The following is a 21,804-nucleotide window of genomic DNA, read 5'->3' on the forward strand; positions in this document are numbered from 1 at the left end:
AAAGCCGAATACTTAATTTTCTGTGAACAAATCAGAAAGTTTCTTGGTACTTCTGTTGGAGCCTTCCCAGCCCTGGTCTCGTCACTTACATCCTGGAGCAGAGTGATTTTGTAGACCCTGTGGTGCAGAGTGGAGACTGAGGCAGAGAATGAGGCTGAGGAGTGGCTAGAGAGAAGCCGAACAATGCTCGGAGCGCTCTGCCACAGTGAGATTTCTGAGACTTAGAAAGCGTCGCATGATTGGCTTAAAGTTTATGGGAGGGAAAAGAGCAACTGGCAGTGATGACACTTTGTGGGATAGCTGGGGAAATGAGAGGAACTTGAAGCAGCTAATAGTCTTCTCCACAAGGAAAGTTGAAGATCACATGCTAAGAATTACCTTACTGGATCTTTTCCAACTCTTCCTCCTTAGCATAGTCTGTGAATGAAATAAAGCACTTCATTATCTTTCATCCAGCACAGAGCAGGGCAGCCTTGTTTTTAGGGAATATGTAACATTTATTAGTCCGTTAAATAGCAAAATGTTTCCAGCAATAACTACACAAGACTGCTTCACAGACACACACACAGAAACACACACACACACAGACACACACACAGAAACACACACACACACACAGACACACACACACACAGACACACAGAAACACACACACACACACAGACACACACACAGAAACACACACACAGACACACACACAGAAACACACACACACACACACACAGGGAGGGAGGGTGAACACTCAAGCAGTTTCTTTCTGGTTTAAAGATCACTTGCATTATTCTTTGTATGAAGAGGCGAGGCAGTATATTTTAAGTATAGTGGAATGTTTGGAATTGAAATTAGTTCATTCTAAAGCAAAAATACAAGATGAGTTTCATGATTAATAATTGTCCTTTTTGGAGGTGAGGGTTGAGGGTACACCATGACTTAATTGGGCATATAGCATTTTTTCTTCAACTTATATCTAAGGCCTGTTGCTTTGGGCATATATTAGAGACATTTATAGAGTTAGTTATTTTTAACTAAATCCTTGTCTACAATGTTTCCAACTCAGGAAAAGGCTGCTTAATTGTTTGTTTGTTTTTTTTTTCTAAAATATATCCTTTATAATACTGTTTCTGTCACAGTGAGAGGTTGGCTTGGCTAAATGTCTTAATTAAACTTCTGGAGATTTGTTACAAGTGCTTAAGATTACTGGTCTCTTGTATTTGCATAAAGTAAAACACAAAGCTTCCCAAATTTAAATAATTCTCACATTTACTATTAAGCATTGCCCTTAAGCACTATATAAACTTTACTCTTTGCCCTACCATGCCATATGGTTGTGGTTGAGACAAATAAAGAGGAAAGTAGGGAATGTTTGGGGGAAAGACTGTGGCTTCTGTGTTAGGGGCGACATCAATGTCAAGAGATCCGTCTCTTTCATCAGAATGCACTATGAAGAAGGTCCATTCTTGAAAGCACTCATGCCTTGTTAAAATACATGATAAAAAGTACTTTCTCATAAGACGAAGTCCTCCTTTGACCTGAAGTTGGAAAATGGAATTATGTAGCAACTTTAGAGTAGGAAATAGGAGAATTGTAACATTCACAAAAATATATGCTTTTATTTTCTCTATTGACCCAAACATGAAAGAATGATGTATTTCCAAAGGTTATAAAAATTCACCTCCCTGATTTTCAAAGAAAGAACAAAATGGTGTTACCAAATACTAAAAAAAAAAAAAAAGATAGATTATATTTTCTAAGTGCTAAGGTATAATTCAGTTTGTAGCAACACATCCAACTATTAGTTTGGAAGGAGACATGGTGAACACCTAATAGACTATTGATGCTGGATTATTGCTATTGATGTTAGGTGAATGATTGTCATCACCACTGACCCTCACCAAAAAAAATAACACGATCACCTCCTCCATATCACCAAAGGTCATGTGTAACCAAATTCTTCAGTGGTAGGTCAGATCTACAAGAGATCCCCAAGCAAGTGTCCCATGATAAAGGTTTGACTTTGTCAGAAAACAGAATCTCAGTGCATTTGATCATGGCAATTTTGAGTCAAAACAAATGAAAACAATTAGAATAAAGAAATAAAGATTAAAATACCTTAATTAGTGGTTATTTATTAATACCATTAAGCATCTAAGGATCTTATAAAATCAGTTCCATAAGAAGTATTAGGCTGTGAAAGTAGTAAGAAGTGTGGACTCTCATGGAAAAACTTGACAACATTTAGGGACATGTGCTTCTGGACAGAGTAACAGAAGCAGTGCACACAGTAACTTCTGAGCTAGAAAACAAAACAAAACACAGCTCTGGCTTTTGATGTCTCTCAAATTTTGGTGGTATTTTTCAAACAGGGAAGCTGAAATGAGAACAACAGCATGATTTGGCAGCTACAGGTCCAGTTCATTCTCCCGAATCAGTATCAAGAGTTCTGCTATAGATCAAGTGACTGTCAAAATGGCCCCAAATTTTATAACAAAAGTTCTGCCTTGTTAGCTTATCAACTGGTTAAATATCACACACAAGTTTTTTCTTCTTTTTGCGATACTTGGGTTAAGGAAGGCTCAATTATAGTAATTCAGTAGAAAAGTCAAAATAAAAACAAATGAAGTTGAGATGGATTATTATTCTTGCCATCTTTCCTACTATGAGATCTATTAAAGAAGAAAGGTTATTTGGGGGAATGTTAAGAATAAAAGACAAAGTAAATACTAGAAATATAAGATTTAAATCTCATTCTATGGTTGTACTTCAGCAGAGAAACATATGAGTTAGGTTTCAAGGTGTCAGTGCTTATTACTAGAGCACCATTTTGGTTCTTCATTAGCAACTCAGTCTTATTTGAAGCCTAAATAAGAAATAAGTGACATCAAAAATGTGGCCAATGATAGAATTGTAAAAGCAACTTCTTTAAAAAGATTTAAAATTCAATTTTAACTTTCTTTTGTTAGAATTTTAGCCTATTATTCTGCTAATATGCATATGAAAAAGCACAAATAGTACACAATCTTACAGAACATATACAGTCAACAATTCATAAATAAACATGTCTTCAAACATTGTATAAAAGTTATAAAACATCAAAATTAAACTAAAGTATAAAAATTGTTTGTTTTTAACACATCAAAGGCCATTTAGTATTAATTCATATGTTTCTGGGGATTTTCTAATTTTCAGCCCTAGCCAAGCAATGTGTTTATGTTATCTAAGAGAGCATGTAACACAAATGAACTCACTTTTATGTCACAAATTCTCCAATGAAGAAAGCTGTGGATTGAACTCTGCTAGAAAAAGAGCCAGAAAGAACTCAAACATACTGTCAAAATCGAACACACATGTATGTATTACATACGTTTGCAGGTTCAAAACAGGACATGCAATCAAAACAGAAATGATAGTGTGCCATGCAGCCACCTCGTGCTGCCCATGGAGACTTTGGCTTCTTATACACACGATGCTGGGGACTCAAAAATAGACATACACATATTTGTTCACATCTGGAAATTCTAAAAATACATCCAATTGTGTACTCATGCTGATTTTTATATTGGCAATGACAAAATACATTTGCTCGCTGTCTTTCCATGCATCTTAAATTGCTGTAATTAGATGCTATGTGTTGATAAAGTTTTAGTAAGTGGGATGATAGGCTATTGAAGTTATTCTTTGGATTAACTGATTTCCAGAAGTGGCAATCCACACAAGAAGAAACCACATTATTCGTGGAGTGCATTGTCAGCATGTAACAGTGTCTCCCGAATTTACAAAAGAGGTGGTTTGGAAGTCTTAGGTCTCTATGATACTAAGCATTCTGTACTTCCAGTTCTTCCTTACTGTAAGTATTCCACTTCCTACTTGACTGTTAGAACATATTTATTAAGGCTTTTAAAACTCATCTCACCCTTTGTTCATATTAATTATGTAAAATATTTAGCATAGTTTTATAAACAGATAAAAATATGTGTGGTTGTAGAACTAAGTTTCTTTTCCAAAAGCCTAAATTAAATTATTTCTGAGCTACTAAGCAAAGAGAACCTCTTGTGTTGCTGTGTGTGGAGGAGCAGTATCCTCCATTCTCTCATTACACACCATTCCCACTGACAAAGACCATAAGGCATTCCACCACTGACAGTTACAGGATTTGAGTCTGAATTCTTTTCTGAATAAATTGTTCTATGTCAATAAATGTTCCTGTGTAATTTGTGCAAGAATAGCATGTCAATTTCACTGAAGTGGTATGTTCTATATTCAAAGTGTGGGGAAATTGAAGTTGAAGATATATTAGATTTTTGATTGTTCTTAAACAAGAAATGGCAAATGTGTCCCAGAATATACTTTGCTAATATGAGAACAATACAGCTAAGCATTTAAACAGTAATTTTACGAATTTACCATAGGGAGGTAGATCATTATTTAATCATGACATAATGGAGTTTATAGCAACCACAATGACTTGGCTATTAAAGTTAGAATAAAAATTACTTGAGAATGCCCTCCCTGCTCTTTGAAGTATCCCTCTAAATTATCACAGACACACCTCTGCAACACTGAACAGCCACTAGGTATAGGGTGCTAGACTAGGTTATTTTACAGACTTACAGATGTACTATTATATGTAATATATGTAATAAAATGTACCTTATACATATGCCCCTCCTCAAGAGGAGAGTGTCTAAGATGGAGCTGAGACAGATGACACAATGACAGATTGGAGGTAAACTGGGGAGTTTCAGTGACCAGAAGTCACAAGTGAGATAATACATGCTGCTGTTGCAAAGGTGTTTATGGGAGTTTCCATTTATTGTCGGAATAGCTATTACAACAGTAAAAAAGTTAACAGGTTTCAAGAACCATGGTAGATAAGCAATAATAATTTTTTTAATTCATATACAAAGTATACACATTTATAAATCTTGGGATGTTTATGTAACTATATATATATATATATCATTGTTGAAATCAGCATATCTATCTCTACAAACAGCTATCATTTGGTGGAATATTTAAAATCCTTTCTCTTAGCTTTCTAAAGTGTGCAGCACATTACTAATTGTTACGTCACCCTACTTAGTACCACTCCACCAGAAGTACTTGCTCCAAACTGTCTCTTTCTCACTAACTAATCTTTTCCATCCTTCTCGCCCAAGAGTTGGTCCCAGTCTCATGGAATCACTGCCGTACTCTCCAGTTCTATGAGACAAACTTGAGTGATTCTAACCAAGAGTGGGATTAGTATGTGTTCCTCATCTCCATTATTGTCCAGTTCCATCTACATTACTGTAAAATCCTGGACTTCATCCTCTTTGGAGTTGACTGCTATTCCACTGTAATTATTTTTTAAAAATATAGATGCTTACTTGTGAATTTTAAAACTTAGAAAGTACTGTTGATAAATATAACTGGATATAAAGAGCTTGAAAAGATATCAATAGAATAACTTTTTAGGTAAAATAAAAAGCAAAATCTCAAAAATTTCTATGCATTTATAGGCATACACTTAGAAACTAATATTTCAACATAACAGGATATTAGAATACCTGGAATACTAGATCCCAGTAGACTTTCCAATTTTCTCTGTTTAGCTTTTGTCCATCCCCTATCTTGCTCCTGTAGTGCCAACCAAATGCCTTTTTGCTGATCACAACCATGAGGATAAGTTAGAAACTCCTCTTCCTCCTGAAGTATGACCAAGGTCGAGGAGTGTCTCAGCCAGAGGCTGACATTGGTGCTTCCCTGGAGCCCTGGTTGAGTTCTGCCTGAGACATTTGTTTCTCTGAAGAGATAAGGGGCCAGGGGAATTAGTAACAGGATAGAAGAATGCACTATTTCCCAAGTGTTCAGCAGAAAAATCCAACACAAATGGAGATGCTGAAAGTAGAAGGCATGGAGTAAGGCAGTGAACGAAGACCGCAAAGAAATTAATTACTCAAACACAAATAGTCAAAGTAATTTGAGTTATGGAAATAGCATGAAAACTGTCATGTCAAAAGTGAAAACAATGAAGAGGAAGGAAACGAAATTGAATGGGATTTTGATCAATAGCTTTTCTATTACTCATTGATTTCCTTCACATTCATGTGTAAGAAGTCACTGACAGTCAGCTCTTAGTCGCTACATTTTTTTTTCTAGTTAGAAATATTTGGCATCTATGATGTAAGTTTGGGCAGTCACTGAGGTTGGTTGAAATAATGTGAGAAGGTCTTTGTCAATGCTCACATTTCATTCGAAATCAGGAAAACTCAGTAGCTTCTTGGTTGATAGGTTGATAACTAACTCAGTCAATCCCTTGAGCCCTCAGGCTGATGCTAGGGTATTTAAAATGGTTCTTCTAATGGAGAAACTCTCCTGAATATCCATCGCACAAATGACTAGAACAGCAGCCACACCATCTAAGTCTCTAGTATTACTTAAAGTGTGTGGTTCATGGATACATGGGACTTTGGGCAGCAGTTATCTTTATTTATGAAGTGCTGTCCTGAATTAAATAGCAAAAAACACCAACACAGGAATATTCTATCACCAAATTTTCTTGACTTGTTTTTAACCTCTTACAGGCAAGCCTGCCAATCCCCCCATCTCCCCTGAGCGCTCTATTTGGAACCTTGTCACCCTTCACTTAGGCTATGCACAGTGGCTTCCAAACTGGTCTCCAGGCCTCTATTCTCCTTCCTTTAATGCATTTTCTATAATGTATGAACAGAGATAAGATTATTTTACAGGCAAATAAAATTATGTCATTTCCCCTTTGCAGACCTTGTCATAATTTTTCCTTGCTATTTGAATGAAGGTCATACATCTGTGGTCCAGGCATCTCCCTTGCACCCTCTATCATGGAGCATGGTTGCCACAGGATCTGCTTCTATCCTCAGTAAGCTCCACTGTCTCTTCAGTTCTTGGAATGCAGTGTGCTTTTCCAGCCACAGGGCCTTTGTATGTTTTCCTTCCTCTTCCTTAACTACTTCTCTTCACAGATTTTGTTTCTTCCTAATTCCTATCGATAGTTCTCACCTCAGTTTCCATGTGACTTCCTTAGAAAATCCTAGGCCCACATTGATTGAAACAAATTTCCTAGTTTTGTTTGTTTTCCCAAAACAGTGCCCTTTTTTCAGAACACCAAAGTACTTGTCACCTTCTGCTTCTCTCAGTGAGTCACTGGACTAACGTTCTAATTTGTGCTAAATGTCGGCATAGGAACTGCGTAGGCTTCTAGTGATCATCTGAATTCTTTACATTATAAAATGAACATTTAGAATGTTCTTCCTAGTTAAGATCCAGTCAACTCAAATTTACTTCCTGATTTGTTGTACTGGTGACTTTTAACTGATGGGCTTTTTCTGTAAATGGCAGAATTTTTTTTTTTAAAGATTTATTCATTATGTATAGTGTTCTGTCTGTCTGTATGCTTGCTGGCCAGAAGAGGGCACCTGATCTCATTACAGATGGCTGTGAGCCATCATGTGGTTGCTGGGAATTGACTCAGAACCTCTGGAAAAGCAGTCAGTGCTATTAACCTCTGAGCCATCTCTCCAGCCCCAATGGAAGAATTTTTTTAAGCAAGTTTTTCTTCAGCTGTCCTGCTATCTCCATGTGAGTACTCACCTAGCTTTACATGTTCTCACAGCAGGGCTCTGTGTACTCATTCACAGAATATTCTCACATGAGGGCTATGTGTACTCATTCACACTGTGTTCTCACAGCAGAGTTATGTGTACCAATTCACACTGTGTTCTGACAGCAGGTCTGTGTGTACTCATTCACACCTTGTTCTCTCAGCAGGGTTGTGTGTAATCATTCAGATCTTGTTCTCAGAGCAGGGCTGTGTGTACTCATTCACACCGTGTTCTCACAGCAGGGCTTTGTGTATTTATGCACACCATGTTCTCACAGCAGGGTTGTGTGTAATCATTCACACCATGTTCTCAGAGCAGGGCTGTGTGTACTCATCCAAACCGTGTCTTCATAGCACTGCTGTGTGTACTCATTCACACCATGTTCTCAGAGCAGGGCTGTGTGTACTCATTCACACTGTGTTCTCACAGCAGGGCTTTGTGTACTCATTCACACCGTGTTCTCATAGAAAGGTTATGTGTACTTATTCACACGGTGTTCTTACAGAAGTGCTGTGCATAATCAGTCACAGCAGGCTATATTCCTCCTCAGCTCCCACTCCATCTGCACACATGTATATCCAGTCACACCATTCTGTGTTCTCACAGTGGGTGTATACTCTGCTATACCATGTTCTCATAGCAGGTGCTATGTGTATTCAGCCACACTGTGTCACATTCCTCCTTGAATGCCACTCCATCTGCACACATGCATATGCAGTCACACCATGCATGTTCTTCCTCAGCTACCTCCATCTGCACATATGTAAATGCAGTTACACCATGCCATGTTCTTCCTCAGCTACTTCCATCTACATACATGCATATGCAGTCACACCATGCCATGTTCTTCCTCAGCTACTTCCATCTGTTCACATGTAAATGCAGTCACATCAACCCATGTTCTCACAGCAGGAGCTATGTATTAAGACTTCTTAATATTTGGAAAGGTTCATTTTTCTCACTAAATAAAGTTTTAAAATAATACACATGACCTTGTATGCCACTGTATAACTTTTATGGATAGAAAGAAACTCTTCATAAAGGAGTAAATATTTTTCTGGTGAGTTAAAGAAAAACTTCAAGTTTTGAAGTTGGGATCTACGATTTTTAGCCACAATCCTGATTAAAATGTCAACAAAATCTTTGTAGTAGATGATATACACCAAGCTGACTGTAACATTATTCTAAAACAGGAATATAGGTATTGCTGAAAGGGCCTTTGGGCACCCCTAACAGTTATAGCTACTACTAAATCACACCAGAGCTACAGTAGTTCCTAGGCATATACGAATATTGAGCCTAACAATCAATCTCTGGCAAACTGTGGCAGAATTACACCAGCCAGCACACCAGTGTGAATCCCTGGTACACTGGCAGGCACACCAGTGTAAATCCCTGGTGCACTGGCAGGCACACCAGTGTGAATCCCTGGTACAGTGGCAGGCACACTGGTGTGAATCTCTGGTACACTGGCAGGCACACCAGTGTGAATCCCTGGTACACTGGCAGGCACACTGGTGTGAATCTCTGGTACACTGGCAGGCACACCAGTGTGAATCCCTGGTACACTGGCAGGCACACTGGTGTGAATCTCTGGTACACTGGCAGGCACACCGGTGTGGATCACACCTGATACTTTTTCAGGTTACTTCAACAGTGCAGGAGTCTCAGCTCCCTGTGTACTCACTGTTTATTTCTCAGAGCAGTATGGTGTGTAAGGAAGTACAAATAGCTAGTGCTGAGGTATGGGGTGTATCACTATGGAAACCCATCAAGGACATGAAGAGTACACACTTACTCAGTTAACAACCACCAGAAAGCAGAAACTCTGTTATAATGTCACCTTAGTTTCCTTGTCATGACACATTTTGGCAATATGATCAAAAGAGTAGAGTCATGAATATCTTATTAGGAATTCAAGTCACTAATCAATATATTCCCTGAAAGAATATTAGTATTTACCTACAATATAACATGTCTAAAATTAATAAAATTATAAGGGGTTTAAATTTACTTATTTACAACAAGAGGTTCTGATCTGGAGCCTGGGACAGGAAATTGGAGTGGGAAAGGCAAAATGAACAAGATGGGAGCTTCCCAGGGTGCTCACAGCTAGAGTTCCACGTGCATCTGCATCTCATTATCCCTCTATGCCCTGAGGAGGATCTCAGCACTGAGCACGTGGGAGCAAGAAGAGCTCCAGAAGACTTACCACATCCCTGGGTTCACCTTCCTTAGGGGTAAGGATGACTGACAGCAAGATGATTCCAAGGTCATGGTCGGGATAATGGGGGTCTTTCAGAGTTAAGGTCACATCCGTGGACCTGTGATATAAAGTATTCAGATTGGGAATAGTCATTGAATGCATTACCCCCAAATTAATTTAATCAGTAGCTCATTGTTATAAGAAATGTTTTGCTCTTTTGATTTCTTAGTACAATTTTTGTTGTTATCAAAATACCACCATTGTATTAAATCATTCAATGAACGGTATGTCCATGGAAGTGCCTGGATTCATTGGGTAAATTTCTACCACAGACCAGTCCAAGAGAGGGAGGAGTGATAAGACGAGCAAAGGGGTCAGGACCACGATGGTGATAAACAGCTGAGCTGAGCTGGTGAGCGCTCACTGACTCTGTACTGACAGCGGGGGAACCTACACAGGACCAAGCTAGGCCCACCGAATGTGGGGACAGTTGTGAGGCTTGGGCAGTCTGTGGGGTCACTGGCAATGGGACCAGGCTTTATCTCTAGTACTTTAGCAACACATTCATTTTGGCGGGTACCTTGCTCAGTCTAGATCGGGAGCAGGGCGTTGGTCTGGCCTCTAAGTGAAGTGTCAGACTCCCCATAGGAAGCCTTACCCTTCCTGAGGCATGGATGGGGGCTGTAGGGAAGGGTGAAGTAGGGGAGAAAGTCAGAATGGGATAACTATGTAAAATGCAAAAAGATTGTATTAAAAATTCTTAATAAAAATAAAATAAAAATATTATGTCATTTAGTTTAAATAATACTCCTAAAGAGGGAAATATCTATAGTAAATTTTTAAAAATACATTAAAATCTAAGTTAACAAGGAATATATTCTTCTAAAACATTAATTGCTATCAAGTTATTAAACAATAAATGCTTATACAAGTGACAGAAAACAACTGTGACATATCAAATTAAATACATATTGGGGAGTATTTTATCATTAAAGAAAAAATGATTTTCCTCTCCCAGAAGCTATCAAGTGCCAAGTTTCTCATTTCATGTTTGGTTTTGTCACGTGCCTCCCCCTTTATACTTTTTTCTTTTTTTTCTTTTGCTAGCTAGTCAAACTGGGTGGCTACGTGTACAAGACTAAAACTAGATTATTATTATTTTCTTTTGAGGACATACCCCAATACACTTATAGCAGCACATATTTACATGCCTATTATTAATATTCATTTTGAAAAGCTGAAATGGCATACTAATGCTTGTGAGGCCACAAAGTGGTACTCTGATGTGTATGTGGCCTTAGGGTGCTGGTGGCTAATGAGTTACCCAAAATAAACAACATAGTTAAGTATACATGAAATTTTTGCTTATATCTTTGTTTGTTTAATTGCACAATTCTTCATTTAAAATTATTTTCACCAGTGATTTATTTTTAAAAGGAAACAAGAGAAAGTTATGCTTTAAGTCTTACATTTTGCATAGACTTAATCAGAGGCTTATAGCAAATGTAATTGTAGCCTTTGAAAGGAAGAGCAGAATCCATTTGGTTTTGTATCAGTGCTCGTGATAACAGAACAGACAACACTGTTCAGAACATTTCCTCAAAGTGGGGAAACCAGCAGTCACCTAAAATCTACCCTCAGGTTGAACCAATGTTAGAATCGACGAACTGTAGGAAGGCAGCAAAGGCTGGTTTTTTTTTTTTTTTTTTTGTTCCACCCGATACAAAAGCAGCAAATCACCAATCAGTTAGTCTTTGGGAGGTGAATACTCTGTCCGGTGCTCAATTAGCTTACTGTAGCATTGAAAGAGGCTCTCCCATGTACTTTCATCTGTTTATCTGTAGTCATATAAGAAGGAAACAGGGGTCTTCCCCATGACATTACTTTCCCGTTTCCCTATAACCTGATGTAACATGATCACCCAAGAAAGGAGTTCCATTTACAACTATCAAATATTTAATTTTGAAACCTACTTTTTCTCTCTCTCTTTTAGCCAGTTTTTAGTTCCTTTGACAAAATGCATTTTGAAAACCCCATGCCCATTGTGAGGGGCTTAGACTGAGTACTGTTAGTAAACATATATAATTTTGCAGGTTGTCAAGATAATGAAACTAAGCAGAAATAACCAATCTACCTCTACTACTTGGTACCCTATATCTGGCAATCTGGTGAAGGCTAAAGTCGGTTCTATCCTAGTTTAAGCGATGAGAAATTTGTTGTTTTTGAGGCAAAGTATGTAGCCACTTGCTTCTTTAGTAATAATTACAATCTTTATGCCAAATCCCAACTAAACTGTGTGAGATTAAGGAATGTATCTTTTCTCTTTTAGCATGGTGCTCGGGGACGGGGAAGCTAGCCAATAATACTTTATAAGAAAATAGTTGCTATTGAATGAGGAAGTTAGGGAAAACATTGGAAGTCCAAGGATAAGTGGAAAAGGGTGAGAGTTGGAAGAGTCCGAGCTGGTGACAACAGGACACTGTCAGGAATCTGTACTGACTGGTGTTTCCTGCTTCACAGGCCAACATTGGCATGAGGCAGAGCAATGTTACAACTTTTGAGAATTACCTGCTTAACTCCAGCTGTGTGAGATCGAGAAAGGCTGAGCCCATAAAGTCATCTTGCAGCCCAAAATCATAGTCAAATACCTAAGAGGCCAAAGAGACAAAACATTTTGAAATAATTTCAGAAAAATATTTAAAAGAAACATATAATTTATAAGAACTGGCTATCTCTTCCACCAAAACAATCTCCTGATATACTTTTTAAATTTTATTTGTATTCTTTGGGAAGTTAAAATTTCATAACATTCAAGTAAACTATATGTTTATTTAATATTTATTAAATCATTTTATTTGCATTAGCAATAGAAGTTTAGAGAAGAGGTAACAAAATCAAATTAAATATAATGAATATTTAAAAGTATGGGAATCACGGCTTAGAATACTTTTTTAAAATTATAATAGAGGAAATAGCATCAATCATAGAACCAAAGTAACTTAGGATTACATTCAACAAACACATCTTTTGTTGGGAATGAGACTCAATAAATACATCTTCTGTTGGGGATGGGACTCAACAAACACATCTTCTGGCTGGGCGATGGTGGCGCACGCCTTTAATCCCAGCGCTCGGGAGGCAGAGCCAGGCGGATCTCTGTGAGTTCAAGACTAGCCTGGTCTACAGAGCTAGTTCCAGGACAGGCTCCAAAGCCACAGAGAAACCCTGTCTCGAAAACAAACAAACAAACAAACAAAATGCAAACACATCTTATGTTGGGAATGGGACTCAACAAACACATCTTCTGTTGGTGGTGTGTGGTTGGAACATGACGTTAATTTGTTATTCATGTTTTAAGGTAACTAAAGATAAATTATTCGATATAGAAAAATTTAATCTTGGCACACAAATAAATAAGGGTACAGATATTATGGCTACATAACTTTGTAACGTTATATTAAGGTAACACCTAATTAACCTTTTGTGTTATTGGAGACAATTCTTTTGTTGTTTGTTTGTTTTGTCTTCAAGACAGGATTTGTCTATATAACAGCCCTGGCTGTCCTAGAAGTCTCTTTGTAGACCAAGCTGACCTGGAACTCACAGAGATCTGCCTGTCTCTGCCTCCCAAATGCAGGGATTAAAGGCATGCACCACTACACCTGGCTATTGGGGAAATTTTTTATTAAAAAATAAAATTAAAAAAAAGAACATGTTTCTTTCTCTGCCCACACTATTCAGAGTTACATATTTAAGTACTAAGATAGTCAGTGAATACATAGACCAATACAGTTCAATGATGATCACAATGAGCAGTAACAGAAGTTACAAGGGACATGAGGGGCTACTCTATGTGGGAGACCAGAATGGTCTCTAGGGAGGTAATTTTTGTATAGAACTGATTGAAAGGAAGGATAGTCACACTAATACAGGGAAGATGTGCCAGTCAGAGGAAACATCAAGAGAAGGACTGAAGTTTTTAAGGATCAGCAAAAAGCCAATGTCATTAAGTCACAGCAAGAAAGTTGGGGAATGGAAGAAGGTTAAAGAGGTATCTCAAGGCGACTAACATAATTAATGCTGATAGTTTAGTGAGCGAAATGGATGTTAAGCATGAAAATGTATAGGTGATTTGTGATTATACATTCTGATGTGCTTTAAATGGGACAACAACAACGAAAACCAACCAAACAAACAAAAACAACAAAACAAAGGGAACCCAGGGAAAGGTTGTGAAACAACAACCAACCATGAAGCTACCCAGAGAGGTTTAGAGCTGTGTTGCCTAATCTGTTTAAAACATAAAATGTTTGAGCACTGGAAAAGGGTAAGTCTCTTTCCGAATGGATGACCCAACCCACTGGACTCTTTAGGACTCGATACTCAGTGAGTCAGAGAGAATGAATATCTAATCCTTGCTATGACAATAAATGGGAGCACCAGGCACAGCAGTCCCCAGTCTACTAGTGGTTTCACCTAGTACAGGTGCACTTCAGTTAAAAGCAACACAACTAAATGTGCAAAAAGTTGATTTTTAAACAAAAAGATAAATACTTTGCATTATGAAAAGAGTCTCAGAATTGAGGAGTTGTGGGAATTTAGTTAGGTAGTTAGGGCTTCCTACTGTCTCTTTATCATTCAGTTTGCAGTTGCTTGATTTCATACACACACTTTCAGAGTTCATTTACTGTAGAAGACATTCGAGCTCACTTACACTTCTGAGCTTCTGCTACCTGCTCCATGGGCATCCATGAAAAGACTACATGCCTTTGCCATATGACACTGTTCTACTTGCAGGTGGCCACAGTAGCACATTTATAACATAAAGACATAGGAAAATTTCTCATGAAATCTCAATTATGTTATTCTCAAGCTTGTAAGCTTGGTGGCATCATACAAGGTGGAAAACAATTAATATAGAGACTGAATTACTTAAATTCTATCACATTGGGCTATTTAACATTGAATCTCTCCTTACCATAATCGCCAGAGTCTTTCTATTGATAGAATGTTAGAGATTTGCTTTAGTTCTCAGTTCCCATAAAACAGAAAGACATAAACATGGGTAAATGGAAATGCCAGAGTACATTTATTATTGAAGTCATTAGCTATGGTACATGGTTCTAAGTTCTACAAATTTTTGTTAGAGGGAGAATTGCTCTGGGTATATCTTCAAAAATATAGAGCATAGGAGAGAGAATAAAATAGAAAAGCCATGTCCCATTACAGCATCAACAAGAATAACTAACATTTATTCAGCAATTACTGTAACTTAGAACCTGTTATAAATACACTGATTTTAAATTTGAAGCCATTTTCATAGCCTAGTTATTAAGATATTGCTTGAATTTTTCAGGTAAAGAATTTGAAAACATTTATTTCACATCAAATTTGAGGGCTAGGAAAGAGTAAGATTCAAATCTTGTTTTAAGCTTCAAAACATATAAGCATGTTTAAGTTCAATGTATATAGCATTGGTGCACCAACCTGAGGTGCACCAATTGAATTGGAAATTCAAACTTAAATGATTTCGCAGGACCTGTTTGTCAAGACATCTCTGTTTTCTGAGTTGGAAACATTAGGTAGCATTAGGCTAGAAACTGTTTTGGTAATATTTTTGATCATCTTAAAGTATATTTAAAACAATAAATATATCACATGAACGATGAATTTACTACCAACCACGAAAAATTGTTGGAAGTGTGTATCAGTGAAAACACTTTTGAACACCAGTCATACATCTCAACTCACTTCTTTTAATGTCAATATGAACTTGTGAGTTCAAGTGGCTTCATGTCCACAGGCAATTATGGCTTCAATGGAGCTTAATCCTGAAAATTCCAATGGTTTATATCTTTATTCATTTATTTATTTAAAAAATACCGAGTGAATTCTTTCATAGGAACAGATTCTGTTCCAGTCATTTGAAATGTTAGTAGTAATGAAATTAAATGTTTGATTTCTTAAGCTTCTGTAATGGGGAAGTGATAAACAAAACCTGCAATAAATGTATGTACCTTGTACTAACCAGTGCAGTAGCAAGAATGGCCAGGGAGTGGTATCCTGGGAGGTTTTACAACAGAAGGACAAAGAACCAAACCAAAGGTCCATGGTTTAAACTTCTTTCTATCCCCCAGTTCAAAACCCCTCCGTGTCATGTGTTAACCCTTGCTTCCATGTGTTAACAACCTCTTGACCCTAAACTCACGCTAGGAGCTCCAGAGTTAAAGGACTATTCACTCACATCCAGCCAGTGTGGAAGCAGGAGTTGTTTCGTGCAAGAATTCCAAATTCACACAGATGGGCCAGCACATGTCCCATGCCTATTCTTGACTGAAGATCCAGGATTAAGTGAAAGGCTAATTTACGTTTTGTGCTTTATTTATTCCTTAAACACCATATTTATTTAATTTTTTTCATGCAATATATTTTCATCATGTTTCTCCTCCCCCAACTCCTCCCAGATCTTTCCCACCCTACTTAATGCTTGTTCTCAAAAAATAAAAGTAAAACCATACAACACACAAAAATTAGTAAACAAATACTCAAAAGACCAATAAAGCAAACTAACAAGATACCCAAACAAATCAAAATGAAACAAAAAGTCCACAAAACAAACAACATGAGCTTCATTTCAAGTTAGCCAATCACTCCTGGGCATGAAGCCTACTTTGAAGTTGATATATCCAGTAACACTTGAAGGGAGAAAACTAATTTCCCTTTATCAGAAGATCTCTGCAAAGAGCTTCATGTTAAGGGGTGGGGCACCGTGTCTACTTCTTCCCATCAGCCCTGGGACCCTGTCTGGCTTGAATTTGTGAAGGTCTTATGAACACTGGCACCATCTCTGTGAGTTCAGGTGTGCATCAGTCCTGCTGTGTCTGGGAGACTCTGTTTCCTTGGAGTCATCCATCGCCTGGCTTATTATAATCTCTCTGTGCCCTCTTCCACAGAGATCCCTGACATTTAAGAAGGAGGGGTTTGATGACAATACTCCATTTAGGACTGAGTGTTCCATAGTCTCTCACACTGCACACTGTCTAGTTGTGAATCTCTGTGAGTTTCCATCTACTGCTATAAGCTTCTTTAGTGAGGAGTTGGTCCAGTGATTCCTCTTTCTGATGGTCAGGTGTTTCTTGTATACACCAGGAAGATGGATCCTATTTTCTGATCAAATTTGTCTGGGTCTTTTGGTTAGGGGATTCAGAACATTTATATTTAGTTATTAATGAACAGTGTTCATTTATTCCTGTTATTTTGTTGTGGCAGTGTGAGTTTACTTGCTAATTTTGATTTACTATCCTTAGATTAATTATTCTCTGTGTTCTCTTGGGTGTGGTTAACCTCTTGATGCAAAAGTTTTCCTCCTAGTGCCTTGGGTAGACCTAGATTTGTCAATTCAAACTGATTTATCATTCAAGATTTTTCTTTCTCCATTATGGCTGATAGTTTTGCTACATATACCAGTTTGGGCTGGCATCTGTGGTCTCTCAGAATTTGTAGAACATCTACCCAAGTGGTTCTGGTTTTCAGAGTTTCCACTGAATCAGGTGTTATTTTAATGTGCCTGCATTTATACATGCCTTGGTCTTTTCCCTTGAATCTTTTTAATATACCTTTTTTTTGTTTTATACATTTAGTGTTATAGTTACGACATTCTGTAGAGAATTTTGTTTCTGGTACTGGATGTGGGATTCCCCTCTGTATGCTGTGAATACCATTGGTTAGTAGAGGACTGCTTTGGACCTGTAGCAGGGCAGAACTTAGCTAGGTGGGGAAAACTAAACGGAATGCTGAGAGGAAGAAGGCAGAGTGAGGGAAAAGCCATGGAGCTGTCGCCAGAGACAGATGCACTGAAACTTCGTTGGTAGGTCATGACCTTGTAATGATACACAAATTCATGAAAATGAGTTAAATTAAGATGTAGAGCTAATAGGCCAAGCAGTGATTTAATTAATGCAGTTTCTGTGTAATAATTCCGAGGCTGAGCAGTCTGTAAACAAGCAAGAGACCTCCTTTATTATTTTGAGGTATGCTCCTTGTATCTACATTCTTTCCAAGACCTTTAATCATGAAGGGGTGTTAGACTTTTTAAAAGGCTTTTTCAGCATTTAATAAAATGATAATGTGACATTTTTTTCTCTCAATTTGTTTATATGGTGGATTACATTGACAGATTTTTCAAATGTTGAAGCATCTCTGCATCTCTGGGATAAAGCCTACTTGGATGATCTTTTTGATGCATTCTTGATTCTATATGCAATATTTTATTACTTTTGCACCTATTTTCATGAGAAAAATTGGTTTGTAATTCTCTTTGTTTGTTGAATCTTTGTGGGGTTTGGATATCAGAGCAACTGTAGCCTCATAAAATTAATTTGGCAATATTCCTTCTATTTCTATTTTGTGAAACAATTTGAGGAGTACTGGTATTAAGTCTTCTTTGAAAGTCTGATAGAATTCTGTACAAAAACCACCTTGTCCTGGGCTCCTCCTCCTCCTCCTCCTCCTCCTCCTCCTCCTCCTCCTCCTCCTCCTCCTCCTCCTCTTCTTCTTCTTCTTCTTCTTCTTCTTCTTCTTCTTCTTCTTCTTCTTCTTCTTCTTCTTTTTCTTCTATCCTTATCTTATCATCTATCATTAAAGTAGCCTCTAGAACTTGCTTAGAACAAGGACTTTAGATATGACAACTATGGTCAGTGAGGCCAGAGCTGGCAGACAGAAAAGGTGGTGTTTTATTTGGGCTAATATATACCAACAGCATTAGATTTTTGTCAGTGCAAACATGTGGCATCTTCTATACACATTTCCAGAAATAAACTGTCAAAGTAGTGAGTGTTGCTACCTTGAACCTAAAATTTGAATCACAACTCTGCAAGGAGACTAAGCTTATACACTAGTCTAAGGATCAACTAAATCAGCATCAGCATAATGCTTGTGCAAACTGATAAGCACATTCATAATAGCTGGTTAAAAAGGAGCCTAGACCATAGCAGGAAAAGGTGACATTTTTATGAGCAGACTTCCATGTTTTGAAAAAAATTTATACTAGTGGGTAAATCTGTCTATCCCATGGTAGGAAAAAGGGAAAACCACACCTCCCTTAATCCACAACTCCCACAAGAAAAGCTTAAGTAGCTCATTTAGAAACAAAACAAAAATGATGAGTTCTGTGGAGGTTGTCCTTCATGCTGGGTTCTTTAGAGATTTACTATTTCATGTGCTCCCAAACTACAGTGATTCAGTTGAAGGCACAAAGCAGGAGAGGGATCTCACAGTCTTCCTGTATGTCTACCAACAGAAATGTTCCAAACGGAAGTGACCCCAGCAGCTTAACATCCCATCTCATATATGTTACATTATTTTGGATTAGAGCTGTTAACAGTAGTCTTTGTTGAAAAGTCCTCCAGAGACATGAAACACAACCATTAAACAAAGATTTCAGAGTCAGATTCAATAATGGAAAAGCAATAGAATAACTCACCTTGATATACAGTGGCTCTCTAAGATGGTCAACAATAATACAAGCCTTTTCCTCCCACACAGGATTCAGGTTCTTGTGTATAATTTTACTTCTAAAAACTTCTTTTCTTCCAATTTTAAACTTCACATATGGATCACTTGTCCCTGTTGAAGAGATTCCCATCAGGCATTCCTTTCTATAGAAGTAAGATAGCTGCTCATTGGAACATCAGAAAGAATTAAAGGTTAATTAAAAGTTAATTGAGACCTATCCCACAAGAACAGGTTTTCTTCTCTAAATCTGAAGTAAGATCAAATTATCATCATTATTGTTATTACTTTATCTTCTCAGCATAATTCTGTAAATGTATGCTGACTTTTCAGAAACACAATTGCTTTCACAGTGGCGGAACTAATTTACATTTGACTAGCAGGCTTTGAAGGCTCTCCTTTTCCTGCATCTTCATCAGTATGTGTTGCTATGTGTTTTATTAATGATAGCCATTCTGGTTACAGTAAGTCAGGAGATCTCACTTTAGTTTTTAGTTTTCATTTCCCCAGCTGCAATGGCGAAGAATGCTGAACACTTTTATCATGTATTTACCAGCCAGTTGCAGTAGAACTGTTGAAAATTTTGTATCCATTTTATTAGCCCTCCTTACTGGTTGGGCTGGTTTTGTTTGATTGTGGTATCTGTTTTTTAGGTTCTTTACATATATTTTGGACATCAATCCCATTAGATATTGAGCTAGTGAAGATTTTTCTTCCTGTTCTGTAGGCTGTCTCTTCATTCACTGTCTCTTTGTTCAAATTGTTCCTTTGATGTGAGCATTTTAGCATGAAGAAATCACAGTTGTCAATATTTGGTTCATTTCCTGAGCATAAAGGTTCCACAAAACAAACAACACTTAAAGAAAAATAGAGGGTGTAATATAGCCCTTACTACAGAACTATATAGAATACTTAGCAAGCTTGTTTAAAACCCTAAGGTCAGTTATAATAATAATAAACAAAATCCTAAAAACAGAACTGTCATAAAAAGCAGCTACTTGGTTCCTGAGTACATATTCAAAAGATTCTAAGTAAATATACCACAGAGACACTTGCACATCTATGGTTATTGCAGCAAGATTCATAGGAACCAATGTATGGAATCAGTGACTAGAAACATAAGGATATACAAAGATAACAAGGTGCATATCCATTATGAAGTATAGATAAATGTCTTTAAAGAGACAGAAAAGTAATATTAAAAAGTACAGACAATAATAGATTAAAGGAGTAAAGATAATAAAATCAGTGCTAAAAATCAATAAAATAAAAATAAGCCACATAAAAATAAAAATAAAAAAAGAGTCTGGATTATGTATAATATTGTGTTTGCTTTGAATTTTTTGACTGTGAATGAGCTAAACAGAGAGAGACATTTCATTGTATGGGCTGTTAAGCTAAACCAACATATATATATTTTAAAGGTATCTTGACTTCAAAATTTGGGTCTAAGGATATGTTGATTTGAAAAAGAAGTTCTGCTTTTGCTTCCATAGAGGATAGAAAGCTGTGGGTTCCTTATTAGATAATATGGTTTGATCAAAGAGGACCCTATGAAGCAAATGGCCCAGATGGTCCAACATCCGTGACAGCTTCAGGACTGCTGACTGAGATAGACTTACCATACAGGATACCCCATTAAATATCTGATTAACAATGCCCCCAACCAGCAGGAAATAGTCTAGAGAACAGTGCCCAAATTCCCTAAGTGGTTGTATATAAATGTCTATTTACATTTAAAGGGGATATGCTACAGAAATGAATACTTTGCATAGGTATGGATCTTGGTCTACTGATACAAATTTAGTTTTAAAGGCCAAATTATGTGAATCTTTGAAAGATTTGAAGAATACCTATCCATCTGAAATATATCTCTGTACATCTAGAAAATTTAATTATATCTATCTATTAACCTGTATTTCTTAATTATACATTACATTTTTAAATGAGCTACACAAGTACAATACCTTAATCAAGAATAGAAATATACATATAACAAAATTGACCTTAAATTTGTATTAATAAACCAAGATCCATACAGGTTAAACATTAAAAAATGGAAGTAAGATGAACTTAAAGGAGAGGCCTGATAATATTTCCAAGTTAATCAAAAAAATTCTGGGTTTTATTCTTTTATTCATTTAAGTATTTGGACATATACTTAATGGATTCTTGTCAAAGGTAAATACTCCATCAAATATCCAAGATATTTTGAACACAAATCTTACGTTCAAAACTTTGTGTGCCCTCATAAGCTTACAAGATCTGCACATCAGAAGTTTGTTTAATGAATAATAGAAATTAAAATAAATTTTCATTAAACATTAAAATATGAATGCTTTCCTCAATTTCCCATCTGAATAAAGTTTTAATTAACTTGTATTTTTTTATTGAGAAAAGGAAAAAAATTTCCCATCTGAATAAAGTTTTAATTAACTTGTATTTTTTTATTGAGAAAAGGAAAAAAAA

The 21,804-nt window shown here is 37.0% G+C and overlaps 1 protein-coding gene across 5 annotated transcripts in view; it reads right to left on the minus strand.

The window, feature by feature from the left end:
• Mctp1 (multiple C2 and transmembrane domain containing 1) overlaps positions 1-21,804 on the minus strand; it is a 573,693-nt gene that overhangs the window by 216,320 nt on the left and 335,569 nt on the right. For 3 of the 5 annotated variants that reach the window (XM_050122203.1, XM_050122208.1, XM_050122205.1), the window contains exons 3-6: positions 19,307-19,449; positions 12,394-12,473; positions 9,832-9,943; positions 379-417 (exon numbers count right to left, since the gene is read on the minus strand). In XM_050122203.1, the coding sequence (XP_049978160.1) occupies positions 379-417; positions 9,832-9,943; positions 12,394-12,473; positions 19,307-19,449 (374 nt within the window). The remainder of the gene's footprint in view (positions 1-378; positions 418-9,831; positions 9,944-12,393; positions 12,474-19,306; positions 19,450-21,804) is intronic. The other 2 variants (XM_050122206.1, XM_050122207.1) reach the window with 1 other exon arrangement.

This window comes from Alexandromys fortis, unplaced genomic scaffold (genome assembly GCF_014885135.2).
Source record: "Alexandromys fortis isolate MF-2015 unplaced genomic scaffold, M_Fortis_MF-2015_v1.1 scaffold_163, whole genome shotgun sequence".
In the NCBI taxonomy this organism is placed as follows: domain Eukaryota; kingdom Metazoa; phylum Chordata; class Mammalia; order Rodentia; family Cricetidae; genus Alexandromys; species Alexandromys fortis.